Source organism: Copadichromis virginalis, linkage group LG9, assembly GCF_057382275.1.
Source record: "Copadichromis virginalis isolate Kocher_CV1m ecotype Utaka linkage group LG9, C_Virginalis_male_GT1.1, whole genome shotgun sequence".
NCBI classification, from domain to species: Eukaryota; Metazoa; Chordata; class Actinopteri; order Cichliformes; family Cichlidae; genus Copadichromis; species Copadichromis virginalis.
The window spans coordinates 29,098,304-29,114,521 of NC_140626.1; the positions used below are offsets into that span (position 1 = coordinate 29,098,304).

Here is a 16,218-nt window from a genome sequence, read left to right on the forward strand (position 1 = left end):
GTGCTGCTGCTGTTGTTTCTGCTGCTGCTCAGGTTGCTTCTGCTGTTGTTGTTGCTTCTGCAGCGAATCCGCGAGGGACTGCTGATACTGCTGGTACTGCTGCAGGAGAGCGGTTGGAGAGAGACCAGCGGCCATTGCAGCTTGTGGGACTGCTGCGGGGCCGTACGGAAACAGACTCTCCATTCCACAAAGTGGCGGGAAGTAGCCCCCTGTCTGGACCCCTCTAGGAAGTTGGGGAGAAAAGCAGTTGGGAAATCCAGGAAGAAAATAAGGCAGGAACTGCCCCCCAAAGAAAGAGCTGGGATCACCTGCGACAAGCGCATTCTGAAGTGCTTGAAGCTGTGCGGCATCTAGTGAAGTCTCACTTCCTGGTTTCCCTGGAGCCGGACATGGTTTCTCCCGTTTTTTGGTCATGCTGGGGGTCTCTGGGCGTGAGCTGCTCTCGTTCTCTCTGTCCTTCACCTTCATTTGAGGTGGCTTGTCTCCTGGTTTCTTGCTGTTGTCTCTCTCTGAGTCTTTGCCTTGCTGCTCTGTATGGTTTACTGCTGCCAAAGGTGTGGAGGGAACAGGAGGAGGAGGTGGAGGAGGAGGAGGAGGAGGAGGAGGAGTCTGCAGAAGAGTCTTGGTTGGGGTAGTGCTGAGAGACATGGCAGGAGAGGGGGTGGCTGGTGTAGGGAACCCAAGCATGCCAGCACCGGGAGACGCTAAAGCTGAAATACAGTGGTATATAAATATGGAAATATTCAATATTTAAATATTCAACCCCAAATCACTATGGAAATGTGTTTTTATAAGATAAAGAAGCTTAATTCGTTACTGGCTGATACTGTGTCTCTCTTTATGATTTTGTTATGGATCAAAACTGTCACATGCGCTTTACGATAATTTCACTTTGCCAATATATTATAATATAATATAATATATGAAACCTAAAATAAAGGGAAAAACAAAAAACAACAAACAAACAAAAAACACACATCATATAGATACATTTTTTTTAAAGAAAAAAAAATTTGAATTAGCAATTAGCAGTTGAACTTTGATGCTGACATTATGCATGCACTAACTGCCACCATGTTTTAAAGTAGTTTTTAAAAAATAAGACTTCTGACAAACACCACTGTGATACAGAATAACCAGCAGTACAGTAGAAGAAAATAGTGCATGATAAAGCTCAGTTCATAAAGCTTCTAGTGAGTTTTTTTTCTTTTTCTTTTTTTTACCATGTGTCATACTAACTCACCAGGTGTGTTGGGTGGGAAAACAGGAAGTGATGATGGCCCATTGACTCCAGGAAGTAGGACTGGTGGGAGGCCAGATAACCCTGGGTAGCCTGAGGGTAGGCTGAGGCCATGAAGTGCATTATTATTGTCCACTGAAGTCTGTTGCTGCTGGCCAGGGAGGCCAAGTCCCTCACCGGCTTTCTTCATGCGGTCCAGCTCTTGCTGGGCCATGAGCTGACGGACAGTGGTTGGTGCTAGGTAGTCCTTTTCTCTATCCACCTGGTTTCCCATTGTTTCTTGCACTTTGGTGATGTGCTGTTTTGAAAAGATGTGGTCTCTGACAGACATCCGTGCAGTGTACTTTACACCACACAAAGTACACTCAGGCCTGGGTCCCTCTGGTGAGCCTTGACTTATCATGAATGGCTTTCCAATATTAATCTTGAATTTCTTTTCTTTAGCACGCGCATTCTGGAACCACACCTGAACAACACGTTTAGGGAGTCCAATCTCATTGCCTAGCATTTCACACTCTTGCATTGTAGGAGTGCGATAGTCACTAAAGCAGGCTTTGAGTACTTTAAGTTGCAGGTTACTCATCTGGGTCCTGAATCGTTTGTGCCCTGGCCTATCCCCAGCATTGCTGCCTTTCCCAGATTTGCTGAAGGGGTTACCTGCCCCAAAAGGACTAGGGGAACTAGGATCAGCTAGGCTTGACGATTCACTCCTGTCATTGTTTTCATCAAATTCATCATCTCTGGAGCTAAAATAAGAGTCACAGTCTTTTCCAGAGAAGCTGAGGGCAGGGCTCACCATGCTGAATTGGAACCTTTCATTGCCACTATCAAAATTTGGCATCAGGCCACTTTTGTTGTCACTTAGCTTGTCTCCTCCATTGGCAGTAAGGCTTTCAACCTCATTGTTATTATACTCATCTCCGGTTGTAGCATCGCTAATGGCTGTGTTAATTGATGATGTCTCATCAAAGTCCATCTTACTGAGATCATAAGATGAAACTTCTGCTGAATTAATATTAGGCCCTTCAGTTTCATCACAGTTTTCAGCTTTTAAGGATGAAGGGCTTAAGAAGTTTTTTACTTGCGCCTCGGATGGTTTGACTGGGGTTGAGGATGCAGTGGGTAGCTCATACTCATTTGGCTCAGTCTTGGTAGGCAGCTGTGGGTAGTCAAAGAAATTATACTTATTGGGGCTTTCACCTCTTTCATTGTCTTGATTCATCATTGGGCTTGGTGGCAAGCTAAAACCTGCCTGCTTAGCGTCATGCCAGTGTCTAGATCGTATGTGGCTATCTAGAGCAGATTTTGCTTTAAACAATGCTCTGCAAAAGGGGCATTTCTTGTGAGACTGGGAGGGCCCTATAGCCCTAAACTGCCCCTTTCTCTCTCGAGCACGGGTGTTTTGGAACCAAACTTGCACAACTCTCTTTTTCAAGCCAACTTCCCGTGCAATATGGTCCAACATCTTCCTTGTTGGGTTAGAGTCAAGTAGGTATTTGTCATAAAGAATCTCCAATTGTTCTGGTGTGATGGTGGTTCTTAAACGCTTATCTCTGTGTTGCTCTTCACTACTGTTACCGCCATCTTTGTCATTGGCACTTTCTTCTTTGTCATCAAGTTTCCTCTTCATCGCCCCAGAGCCTGCAGCAGAAGCTAAGCCAGAGCTACTCTGAGATGGGATTTGGGAGAGACCTCCAGATAACAGCTGGCTAGCCATGAGGGGGTTGTTGGGGTCAAATATCATATAGGGCATATCAATGGGTCTTTCAAGGAATTGTGAGTGAAGAAATTGGTTCTGAGCAGCCAAGAAATGCATGTGTTGGTGCTCCTGCCACAACTCTAGAGTGGGGAATGCTATCTTACACTGATCACACTGGTACTGAAGCATCTGATGGGAAAGGCTATTTGTAAGTGAAGACAGTGCCAGGGAAAGTGGACTTGAGGGAACTGCAGCTGCCTGAGGCTGGGAATGGGGTCTTGACATTTGTGCCTGGGGGGCTTTTTGTGGAGGTGGCTGCGGTGTGCAAGCCTTAGATGGTCTTGGTTCTGGTAGTGACTTTACCACTGGTGAAGGGGCAGTCTCGTTCTGTTTAACTTCAGTTTCAGGGGTCAAATCTGGCTTGGGGGAAATTTTGCCCATGGTAGTACGAGGAGAGGACATCACAGGGGAGCTTGAGCCAGAACTGCTGGGAGTTCCTGTTTGGGAATGCTTAGGTATGTCTAAAGGTCCCTGGGTGATCTTAAATGGACCTTGCTCAGGAGAATCTGAATACTCCTCGCATTGGTTGTCGTCATTCATTTCATCATCTTCATCCTTATAACACTGCTTTTTCTGGTGAGTGATAAGATCAAAGATGCGTGGGAACACAATGTTGCACTTCTTACATTGGTACTGCATGTTGCTGGTTCTGATGTATCGTTCATTAGTCAGCTCTTTTTTCTCACTGTCTTTAGAGTCTGCCTGGTTCTCATAGCTCTTTCGAGCTTTCTGGCGAGCATTCTGGAACCACACCACAATGACTCGTGATGGCAGGTTGAGCACAGTGGAGAGCTGCTCAATCTCATCATCTTTTGGATAGGCATTAGTGTCAAAGAAATCTTGAAGTACCCTTAACTGGTAATCAGTGAATCTGGTTCTGGAGGACCTCTTGTTCATCATTGAGTCTGCTCTGTGGTATTCCTGTGCACTTAGTTGGGGCTCCAATCGAATGTCTTCCAGTGTTGTAATGGGAGGAATACTGAAGTTGTAGGGAGAGTCTTTACTCCGCTGCCTTTCTTTGAAAAGGGTGTTACGGAACCAGTGCTTTATAACTTTTTGGGGCAGGCCAGACTTCTCTGACATCTCCTGAATTTGCTCTTCATTAGGAGAATTGTTAATATCAAAGTTTGCGCGAAGAATCTTGAGTTGGTCATCGGTGATGCGGGTGCGCGGTCTCTTAAATTGAGAGTGGCGGAGGAAGTTTGGATCAAGACCCAGCTGTTGTTGGCAGAGTTGTGTAAGGTCCGTGGACAGCGAATCCATAGTGGGCAGCTGGAGGGCCAGCTGAGGGGGTAGCCCTGGGTGCTGGACAGACTGCATCATTAGAGGCGGGAAAAGGGGCAGATCCAAGGGAACAGGTAGCTGCACTTGGGGTGGTGCAGGGGGGGCAGTAGGTGGTGGAGGTGGGGGCGGTGGCTGGGGCGTTTGTGTCTGGTGAGAGGGTTGGTGTGAACTCTGATGGGAAACAGGAACCGGTGAAGGTACTGGAGTTTGAGGCTTGGCCACAGACATGGCAGCAGGCTGAGGAGCTGTCACTGGGGTTGGAGCAGGAGGAGGTGGCGGAGGAGGAGGAGGAGGAGGTGGTGGCGGCGGTGGTGTCTCTGGTGAAGAAGGGTTTATTGGATAAAGTTTGTCATAAGCCTCTCTGTACTGCTGGGCAAACTTTTCAAGTTCCACATATGGGAAAAAGTGACTATGCACATGTTCTTGGTGGCTCTTGAGAATAAGCATGTTAGAGAAGAGCTTTCCACACATCCCACACTCAAGCTTATCAGTATTCATTTCTACTTGTTCAACTCCATCTTTGCTTTTCCTTTGGTTTTTTTGTCTGTTTTCATTGTACTGGATCACTAACTCGAATCCAAAATTCTCCAATAGCGCTTTTGCTGCATTACCTCTTGCTCCTGACACAATACGTGGAGGGGGAATCAGAGGCTCTGAAAACTTTGACTTTTTGGGTTCTTTGTTGTCCTTTCCTACATCATTCAATGCATCACCTCCATTTTCCATCTTCGCCCTGTTTTCCTGTTTTTCCAGGTGGTCCTCTGCATCTCTAGACATTTGTATTTCTGAAACTGAGACTGTGCTAGCTTCCATTTTTGCTTTCTGGTTCTGCAGTTGCTGGTTTTTCTGCTGCAGAATTTGTGACTGTGATTGAGAAGCCTGCTGCTGCTGTTGCTGTTGAACCTGTTGCTGGACTTGAGCCTGCTGTAACTGGTGCTGTTGTTGCATCTGCTGCTTCAGGTCTTCTAGAAATGATCCAGTAAGACCAGGCATTCCAAAAGCTGCAGCTGAGTGCAGCGCAAGTTCTGGGCTAAGGTTGAATTCTGCCCCAGGTATGTAAAATGGGAAGAGGAACTGCGGCTGTTGAAACTGCAGTAATGCTTCTGGGGTCATTGGAAAATGGGGGAGAAAAGCTGGATTGAGGAACTGAGGCTGGAAGAAAGCAGCCTGTTGCTGGAGTTCATGTTGAAGCTGCAGCTGCAGTTGGGCTGAGGACTGTGCTGATTGTTGGCTGCTTGCCTGTGCTGAAACATGGTCAGTAGTTGCTGCTTGTTTTGAGTTGTTACTGCTGTTAGGTTCTTTGGGTTCAACAGTGTTTTCTTTGTTAGAAGAAGGTGTACCACTTCTTGCAGCATCTAAATTGCTTGCATTCCCTTGTGTGCTTGGGCCTGGACTTTTTGAAGATACTGGACCGCTAGTTCCAGATATACTGCTGCTGCTGCTGCTGCTCATGTCATTTTTGGCTGTTCTTGCTTTGGTCTGATGTAGAACTGACCTCATGTGAATTTCAAGTGTTGAACTTTGGCTATATGCAACATTGCAAATATTGCATTTAAATGGTTTGTTGTCAATGCTGTTGCTTGGCTCTTGTGGAACTGGGCTTGATGCCTCTTGAAGGACCTTTTTCAATTTATGTAGGTGGGAAACTGAGTTATAGTGTACTAGTAGGATGTTCTTCTGGGTGAAGGACTCCTTACATACTGTGCACTTGTAAGGTCGAGAAGGGTCCAGAAATTTTTCCATTGTAAAATTGGGCCCCTTTCTAAATGGTAGGGTCCGTTTTGGTTCTGCTCCCATGTCATCTAGCAGGGAGCTACTGTCACTTCCTGTGGGACTGGGCTTTTCTTCCTGGTCCATTTCATCATCTTTGTCCAAGTCATGTTCAAAGGCCTGAGCTTCCTCCAAGGCCCTGGCCTCACTCTCTGTGATATCTCCATTCAGTGGCAGATTGCCTATGAGTTGCTGCACCTCAGCCTCACTAAGTTCAGGGTGCCCATTTTCTAAATGCTTCCTGAGGGCCAGGAATGTCCTGAAGCTGCGCTGGCAAAGGCTGCACATAGTGGCTGCTCTGATGGCATGGTACTGAGAATGTATCTGAAGCTTCTGCATTGTTTTGAAGGCCAAACTGCAGTGGTTGCAACGATATTTGTAGACATGACGATCTGATACAGAGAGCTGTTGTTGCTGTTGCTGAAGTCTTTGGAGCTCACTGAGATGCTCCTGCAGATTATCAGGGGATTTGCTATCATGTCTTAATCCACTGGCTCTCTTCCAATCTGGGGCCTCTGAGGCCTCCTTTGGGGGCTTGAGTTCCTCACGCTGCAGGTCTAAATCGTTCTTGTCTTGATTGGCCAGCTCATCCTTTGAAATGTTTCCTACGCATAGAAAATACAATGTAAGGTTCTCGTCAGTCAGTATTTTTTGACAAATATATAGAAAATTACACACTAAAGTTCTTCAGTGGACCTTTACCATCATCTGGGCAACAAATTAATGACAGAAAGAAAACAGTGTATGCTACATATTCTGCTCACCATGAGACTTTCCTGACCCATCTGTGAGAGAGGTAGAGGAATCCATTAACGACATACTTCTCTCTTGTTCAGTCTGGGGGTGCATTATATTATTTGGTGTTGCTGTTTCAGGTCCAACAACCTGCAAAGACCAAAGATTGTTATTATACCAAAAACTGATATAGAAAGTGCAGAGGAAGCGTGCCAAATTGTTTCTTGTATTGAAATCAAAGCTTATTTTAGGGAAAGAATTTGCTTCTCTCGGTGGACAGTAACAACATTCAAGATTATGGGAGCATCTCAAGAGAGAACATTTAGCAACAACAACAAGTAACATCACAATTTCTTTTTGCTTTGAATGTGCAGTTTGCTCTCACACACACACAGTCTAACAGACACATTCAAACAAATTGTATTTCTAGTCATTACTTCTACATACAGTCAGAATGAGCTTTTCCACACAATCGGGTGCCACGCTGTGAAGGTGAGTGAGATGTAGCTGCAGGTGGATTTTGTTGCTAAGGACATCCTGGCACAGTGGGCAGCGGATCACTGGCTGCATGGAATGCTGGGACATAACATGTAGCTGCATACGGTTGGCATCTTTACTGCTGTAGTTGCAGTACGGACACTGCTGAACCTAAAAAACAAGACAGCACAATAACTAGGTGGGGAAATAATGAAATGATTTTAAAGAAAAGGAAAATATTTTCCTTTAATTCAAGAGCAGAAGTTACTTATTACGCTCAATGTACTTTAGTGGGTATCATTCTTGCACTGCACGGCCATTAAATTAGCCAGCCATCCGCCTCACTGGTCACACCTTACTTTTTAAAATTCCACTAAATCTGTCAAAACGAGAATTTTTGGTAATCCTCACTATCTGCCACCCAGCCCCCAGTTACCATGCCCAACTTGACCTAGAAAACATAAATCAACCATCTTTCATGTAATTTGTTTAAATCTTTTAAGTCGTGCCATTTTATTAGTAGAAAACAAGATTGGCCAGAATTTCTAATCAGGAGATTGCAGATGACAAAGGTGTGTACTCTCCTAAGCTATGCCTTGCCCTCATTACAGCGAGTACTCTGAGCATAGCTGCCTCCCTACCACCTGTCTTAATAGAATCCATTTCTGAAATGACTAAGTCTTCCTTCCTACCAGAACCAGACGAGCTAATACTTCATAATCTAATTTAAAAACACATATAATTTAAAGAGATGCAAAAAGGGGAAAAGAAGCAGGCAAGGAGTCCTAAGGCTAGTGCAGGTATTCCACTTAAGGACACAAAGGCCGGCCTATTGTGCTTGATGCTGAAAAGCTATGTCAGAGGGGGAATAGTAGGATGCATTTAACCCTTTGAATGGCGCCAGGAATTGCTAAATGCTTGGCTTAACATTTCTGCTTCTTATAGTTAAGTATCTTCCATTAGCTCATCCCACAGTGACAGTGAAGGTTAGATTTCATTAGTGCTTATGAAGACAAACCTGCCTCAGTGGCTATTAGCTTTCTGTAGATCCAATGACAAAGTCCAACTAGTATATGGAATTTAAATAGCCATTTTGAATAGGTACATAGATAAGCACCATAACCTAGATGGATTTTCTTTAGCAAGGTGAACACAGTATACAGATCCGCAAACACTAAATGAGGAACAGATAAGAACAACACAGGTGACATTTTCTAACGCAACTGGGAGTTTCCTTTTAAAACTTCACAAACCTGGTCATTAGCTGAGGTCTTCCCTTCAGCAGACTTTGGCCTTTTAGGTGGGCTTTCCATTTGGCGATCTGGCAGGAGAGAATGTTTAACCATAGCATTCGGTCCGGTAACCTCTTTAGACACGGCATTCACTCCTAGCAGGTGGTGGCGAGACAAAGAGAATAGGGGACAGAGAACGCAAAAGGTTAAAAGTGAATGGATTTCATCAACTAAATATTCAGTATTTATATTCCCAGTTTAAATGTCTGCATTTGTATATTTTAATATTCCAAATATTTATGATACACATATTTTTTTAAACAGAAATACAACAATATTAATGGCAAACTTGTTTTTTTCCAAGGTTTTTGGAATACAGGAGAAGAATATTAAGTAGAGCATCTAATATATCCTGCATATTACATGAGAAATGGATGTATTAATCTGTAACATGTGAAATATACATGATAAAAATTGATAAAATTCTCACATCCCTCGCATTGGAATTGGATCATTTGTGAACATAACATAAATGTGTGGTTTGTCATGTTTGCTAGCTTTTGTAACAATGAGCTGCCCCACTTTCACCTCTCCCATTCAGAATATGCACGATTTGAATGGGCCAATAAAATCTAATTGTGACATTTTGTGGCTGTATGGGATCATAAAACAATCATTAAATAATTACTGCTTTACAAATAACTGAATAACATCAACACATGTATTGTAGGTGATGGCTTTAAAAAAAAGAGTCTGACACCAGGACAACATTAGCATGGATACAAGCATGAAGAGTATTATTCACATTCACATATGCTGACGTGCCACTGCCCCGAGGACATGTAAAATAGGAAAAACTCGGGCAGGCTCATTATCACAGCACGACATACATTAAATGTTATGGTAATATTATACACTTCATTAGTTCATATACATTTCCCCAGCTGCCTCGACAACTCCTGTGTCTGTATAAGATGCTAAATTTTCAGGGCTTTGTCACGGCTGGTGGTACAGTACCAGCGCTACTTGTGTGTGTCTGTTTGTATGTGTGCGTGTAAGCGTGTGTGATGTTAACAGCAGGGCTCAGTGTGGAGAGATCAGCCTCTGGTTGTATTTAGTAAATGCTGCAGCCACTGATAAATCTTTCATTAGCCTCATCCTAAGATACAGGCCGTGCAGGCCCTGCTATACTCTGCCACTGCAATTTACCCACTCTGCACAACACAAAGACACAGCAACAGCAACGCTCCCTCCCTCCTTCCCTCCCTTTTCCTCGCTCTCTTCCCTAAGCTACCCCCCCCCACCCCACCCCTCCCCTCCTCCCGCTTCCCCTCCCTCGTCTGGTCACTCAAGGCAATATGTGAGCCTCACTCTTGCGAATCAACGCTTCACGCTAGATGCACAAATGGAAAAAAAGGGAAATCAAAGCACTGATACATGGAGAGGGGGCTAAAAAAAACATTTTGTATTTCATATTATTCTGTGGCTCGTGTTTGTATTGGGCGCATATCAATTCCTCCGGCCCGTTCATGCATTTTAATTCTGTTGCATTAAGTAGGCGTTCCACTTATTTTATTTGTAATCCCCTATATCTGGAGCCTGAAATATTGGCCTGTCAAGGAAAGTGACAAGAGAGAAGGAGGGAGGGAAGAAAGGAAGAAAGAGAGAAAGGGGAGAGTGAAGAAAAAAAAAAACACACGCACACAAGGGCACAATGTGAATTTCCAAGAACATCCGAGAATTGCTCTGCAGCTCAGAAGAGCGAGGTAATCTCGTCTTCCACTGCTTGTGATGGCCCCTGCAGGGCTAGCCTGTGTGTGTCCGCGCGCGCGCGCGTGTCTATGTGCAAATATGCGTGTGTATTTTGTGCTTCATATCAGGCCTCTGACACTCCATTGGTCAGATCGGTGCAGGCTGGAAGCGCCCGTCATATCACCTGACCTTTCCCGAGTCCGTGCCCCGCCTCCTATATTTACTATAACCATTTCTAATTTCAACTTTCAATTTTTGCCTCCGTCTTCCAGTCAATTTGCAACTAAATTACATCCCTGAGAAAGGAGATGAGGCGATTGTTGGACGAGAGCCTGCAAACACATTTACAATGTGGAGGGTGTGGGGGTGGTGTGTGTGTGTGCATGTGTGTGTGTGTGTGTGTGGGGGGGGGGGGGGGGGGGGCACACATCACCATTGATTACTGTCATGTTGAATGTAAATGCTCGTCTGTGTGTGTGCAACATGAAGATCTGTCCTTCTGTTTTGAATGTCTTTGACCCGCTGCTTTAATCAACACTTATGCTTATGCTCAAACTCATATGAAGAAAAAACAGTTGGTTAACCCTGAATGAGAGAGGAGTTCTTTCTATGGTCACTTAGGAGCTTTCAATAGCAAGCTCTGCCAGTGAATAATAAACCTATTTTGAGGCATAGAATTGCGTTCAAAATTGTAGAGTGTCTTCCAAGAATATAATTACCAGTAGGACAAATAAATACAATGGCAACCGCAATCCAAAAACTATCCATAAAACCACGAGAGGAAAATCTAAATATCCCTAAAACCTTGTTCTTAACAAGCCACATATTCTTGCAATGAATAGTGCTTGGATAACTTAAGTAAATCAAGAGAAATAACAGGAGAGCACATGACTGAGAACAAGGGAGAATCAGAAGACTCTTCTCTCATTTTCTTTTGTCTCTGAGTCTGCACCCCATACTTAATGACTGTCCTTTTTCCTTTTCCTCCCCCTTGTACTTTCCCCTCCCTTCTCCGGCTCTCCTCCATCCCCTCTTCCACATGTGGGTTCCAGCAGCTGCAGCCTATTGAAATGGAGGGGTAGAATAAACCTGAAATTGCCCCTTCAACCCCCTAACCCCCTTCCACCAATGACAAATGTCTGCATGGAGCAGGACCTGAGTTGATTAGATAAATCAAAAGGTGATTTATGACACTCAACCCCTTTTGCATTGCAGGGGGAGAGAGCGGTACACACACCACCCATCTTTATTTGCAACTGTCAGGGATGTTTAGGTAGCCACATACGCACACATACACTTCTATAGACGCAAGTGGACGCTCCAGTGGAGAGAGGCACGGAGCAATGGGGTAAAAGGCAGAACAACGGGGAGAGGAGAGAACAAGAAAAAATGACAGAGAGGGACAGAGAAGTCCACGGCCTCGGGGTATTTTTATCCCATATAGTTCCTCGAAAGGCAGGGGAACCAACAATGCCATTGTAGCTCTTGCTTTTTCTGGGGATCCATTTGGAATCCGCCCTTTTGCTTAAAAAAAGATTTTTTGTACAAAGCAGACTGACCAAGTGAGTTTTTCACACAAACTGTCCAAGTATGTCACTGAATCATCATCGTGCCTTCAGGACTGACTATACGTAAAGTCGGCTGCATCACCGGGATCAAGTCGACAGTGAAATAAACCTGTTGTAACCATTTCCCCTGTTTTTTCCTCGTCCTCTATCTTCTTTTAACATGCTGCATCAATTCCATTGATGATTCCACTCCTGTCATTTCATTTAATCGAAATACAAAAAAGCCCAGCAAACACAGAGCGGAGAGCGGGGCGGTGGTGTGGGAGTGTGGGCTGGGTGGCTTGGATTTAGTATTCAATTTAGCTGTCTTGAGCCCTGGCAGACTGGCTAAGGTTACGGAGCAGTAAATCTAGGAAGGAGAGCTGGCCAAAGCGGGCCAGGGAGGGCTGGCCAGCATGATTTACTGGCCTACTGCTCTGAGGTTACACATTAGGCTGACCCCCGGTCACCTGATAACATTACAGCAACACACTCTGAACCCCAAACTCCCACTGAAGCACTCAGCAGGGCCCAGATCTTGCCGGAGGGAAGTACACAGAGAAGGAGGCTGGAAAAAGATTGAAATGGTGAGAGGCAGAGACATAGTCAGATGGAGAGAGAGTCAAAGAAAGAAAGGCTATTAAACAGCAGCTGTCTTGTAGTTTGTGTGTTTTTAATGACTAGCCTTCCCTTCTCTTCCATCTCCAGCTTGTGTTCTAATGAGAGATAAATATGAGCGTGGCCTTGTCACATTTGACAAATTGTCGGAGACATTCAACAAGCTGTCATTACACAGAAAACACATAGTGCATGCACAAAGGAAATGCTGCAGGCTTGTAATTAAACATGCTAATATCTTTAATATATTTTAATCTCATATAAGAGAGAGAGACAGAAAAGGAGCACAGCTATCCTCTCAAGTTGGGGGAAATTTGCAAGATGCATGCACATTAAAAAAACAGACACACACACACAAATATTCAGAATATAAACAAGCTAATATAGAATTATTTAACATGAGATCTTGTTTGCACGTGAATGCGTTTCGTTTCGCCCGTATCTTCACGATTCAAAATTGCACACGCAATAATACATAACATCTGACTGGAGGAACAATGAGTAATTTCTGTGCTAATTTGAAGCAGGTAGAGATCTGTAATTTCCTTAGGCTGCCTGACAGGCTCATTTCTATGCCGGGGCCTTTGTTTAGTTGATTATTTATAAGAAGTGGGCCCCTGAGCCATGGTGGCGACATGTGCCATCTACACAAACAGCATAAAGCTATCTGGAAGTAATCCACACTGAGGACATTTGCATGGAAAATGTAACGTGGATTATAATTAATCTGAAGTGACACGGGATTAAAACAAGACAATGTAAATGAAGAAAGGGAAACAGCTCTTTTCGCTGGTTCCTTGCCCCTCCCCCACCCTTTCACCTCTCTCTCTCTCTCGCTCCTTCCCTCTTCTCCCCTCTCTATCTATCTATCGGCCCCTCTTTGTTTAAAGACTCTTGGTCTTGGAGATGAAGTGCGCAAATACACTGCTCACTTGGTCACACTGTAATCCCTTCCCTGGAGATACCATATGGACACACACACACACACACACACACACACACACACACACATAGATCTCAAGATTTAGGCCTGATGAAGGAAATGTTAAATCTGCCTACTTATAAAAAAAATCAAAACAAACAGACAAAACAAAAACAAGGCCCCAGAATAACAGCCTGATAACACACCAGGATCTCCCGCCCCCCCACAACACCACCACCCCCACTTTACATTTTCTGGCAATTGACTTTCTCAAGTCTCCTTTAAAGCAAATGCATAATAAAACACCAAAAAAAGCGCCACTAGCAATATTATATCTGCCTTCCTAGACAAACTAAAACCTTACCCCCAAGGCGACTCCTAGAACAAATTATTCATAAAAATTAAAAAAAAAATGGAATACATTTCTGCTTTATTAAATAAGCTTCACTACACTCAAGAACGCTCGCATACGTAGGCACGCTTAAGAACACCGTGGGTTTCTTTCTTTTTCCCTTTTCTTTTTTGCATGTGTGCTCTGGTGTTAAATGGCGCTGGTGGTAATATGCAGCAGTAAATGCATGGATGGTGGTTCCCCCCGCTAGTCCGTCAGACAGGCCTGTCACAGAGATAGAGCTGAAAGATAGATGACTAGCTAAACTAATAGGCCCCAGCCTCACTCAGCTCTCCTTCTGGCTCATTGAGCCTCACATTATGGAGCTAGGTATGGCATGCTAGGAAGAGAAGGTGGGGAGGGAGCTTCAGATGGATAGAGGGTGTAGTTGGAAGTGCATGTGTGTGTGTGTGAGTCGGGGGGCAAGAGTGAAAGAGTAGAAGAGACATTAGTAGGGGCAGAAAGAATGAGAACCCCATGCAAAGACAGAGCGGGGAAAAAAGAGAGAGAGAGAAGCCCCATGTAATATTCATTCCCAGCCATGGATTTCCATCTCATACATAAGAAAACCATATGAATTCATATTTGGGTAAATCAAATCTAACAAAGCCGGGGCCATCCTGACCACAGCTTCACAGCAGAGGCATTATGTGCTCCATACCTCGCCCAAAATAACAGCGACGCCAAGTCGCCTTTTACAGATTGTTGCCCCTCCCTGCTTCACTATACTTACAAACGAATAAACTGTTTCTCCTTTCCCCCTCTTTCTATCTCGTGCTATTTTTTTTTCTACCCAAGGTAATGCCTGCGATAGGTTCACAGATTGGACAACAATTAAGGGATGGATTGAGCCAGGAAAAAAAAATGGGAGAGAAAGAAAAATGAAGGGAGAGTGCAGGGAAAAAACTAATTTAAGGGTTGCAGGGATGCAGTGCAATATTAGAAAAACATATACACAGGCCCCCCATCTAATCCTGCGCTTATGAAAAATTAATATGTCATCGGAGAGGGCACAAGAACGAGAAAAGATTAATGCAAGGCGCTTATAAATTACAAGCACGCAAACTGATTTGATTAAAAAATAATCTGGGGCCTGGACATTGCCTGGTAATATCCACAACACTCAACTTATCCTTCTCTCTTTCTGTCCTTTTTTCCTTCCTCTTCTTGTTTCCCCCACTCCCCCGTCTCTCCTTTTTTCTCTTTCTGTCAGATGGAAACGATTAAAGCGGGTCACATGGAGGCTAGTCAGCAGCATTCACATGTTACACACACGTTAGAACCTTATCTGAGGGAGAGCGACACATGAACAATAACTTAAGACGAGAGGCTTGTGGTTCGTATGTGTTTTGTGCGCACAGTTTGCACGCGCGCAGACTTACGGTCAGTTTTCCTGCTGTCAGCCGAGTCTCGGTCGCTGAGGTTGAGCCTGGAGGAGGAGCGAGGAGGTCTCTCACTGTCCTCAGAAGTTTCTTCTGAAAATGCACACACACACACACACACACACAAACAACAACTTCATTATCTGCAGAGCTCTCTAAAACACATTCGATGGCTGTAAGGGCAGCACTGGAAAAAGAAAATTTCATGGTGTTTGACTCTGAAAGCTGCAGATGTTCTAACATATATTGCAGTGTGATATTAGAGAAATATTCCAGCTTTTATATGTTTGCTTTATTCCCATAAACACCTTTTTCTAGAATAAACGTATCCCACTGAACAGCATATCTCACCAGCAAATAATGTTATTGACTTAAACACATGCTTTGTTGAAAACAGCCGCGCTCTGCCACTTCTAGTGGGTGAAACATAATACATCCATGGCCTGAAAGCTGAAAGGTTGTGTGACAACAAAATATGGCCTCCGGGGAAACGGCTTCAGTCATTTCGGGTGCCTCTCTTCAACATGCACTTCTCAAAAAAAGAAAGAATATTATTTACTGACATTGCATAATAATGACTTTTTGTCCATATATTTCATTTTAAATAAGCATTTTTACTTTTCTTCTATTCATTTAAAGTGTTATTTCAGGTTAGACAAATATTACAGCATGGTGGAAACACAAATTATGCTGTTGTAATGTAAAAACATAATTATGTGGAAACGCTATCATTCTGCTTTATTGCGACAACTGGAAAAAATACACAGCTCTACCAAATTGAGGCACACATTAACACTGACAGCCTACAACACACATCCTGCTGTAAAATCCGGGGGGAAAAAATAGGAAAAATGAAAAGCAAAATAACATGAGATTGTGTAGGTCATGCTCACCACTACCCCGTACAGAAATAGTGTGTCTGTGTATTTTTGCACGCCTTGCTAAAAAGTATGTGTGTGTGTATTTGCGTGTGCACGCCAAAACACAAACCAACACACACGTGCAGCTCTGCACTATTAGCAGATTAGCCTACCCATCTCTGAGAGTTCAGCCCCTTGTTTGATAATTCTGTGTATCTGCAGTGTTCTGCCAGTGGATTAAAGTGTGTG

The 16,218-nt window shown here is 44.0% G+C and overlaps 1 protein-coding gene across 1 annotated transcript in view; it reads right to left on the reverse strand.

Annotated features, from left to right (window-relative positions):
- zfhx4 (zinc finger homeobox 4) overlaps positions 1-16,218 on the reverse strand; it is an 80,795-nt gene that overhangs the window by 3,647 nt on the left and 60,930 nt on the right. Inside the window, exons 7-12 of the mRNA XM_085468644.1 lie at positions 15,110-15,202; positions 8,519-8,652; positions 7,236-7,436; positions 6,818-6,938; positions 1,244-6,658; positions 1-710 (exon numbers count right to left, since the gene is read on the reverse strand). The exon at positions 1-710 is cut by the window's left edge and continues 3,647 nt beyond it. Of these exons, the coding sequence (XP_085324770.1) occupies positions 1-710; positions 1,244-6,658; positions 6,818-6,938; positions 7,236-7,436; positions 8,519-8,652; positions 15,110-15,202 (6,674 nt within the window). The remainder of the gene's footprint in view (positions 711-1,243; positions 6,659-6,817; positions 6,939-7,235; positions 7,437-8,518; positions 8,653-15,109; positions 15,203-16,218) is intronic.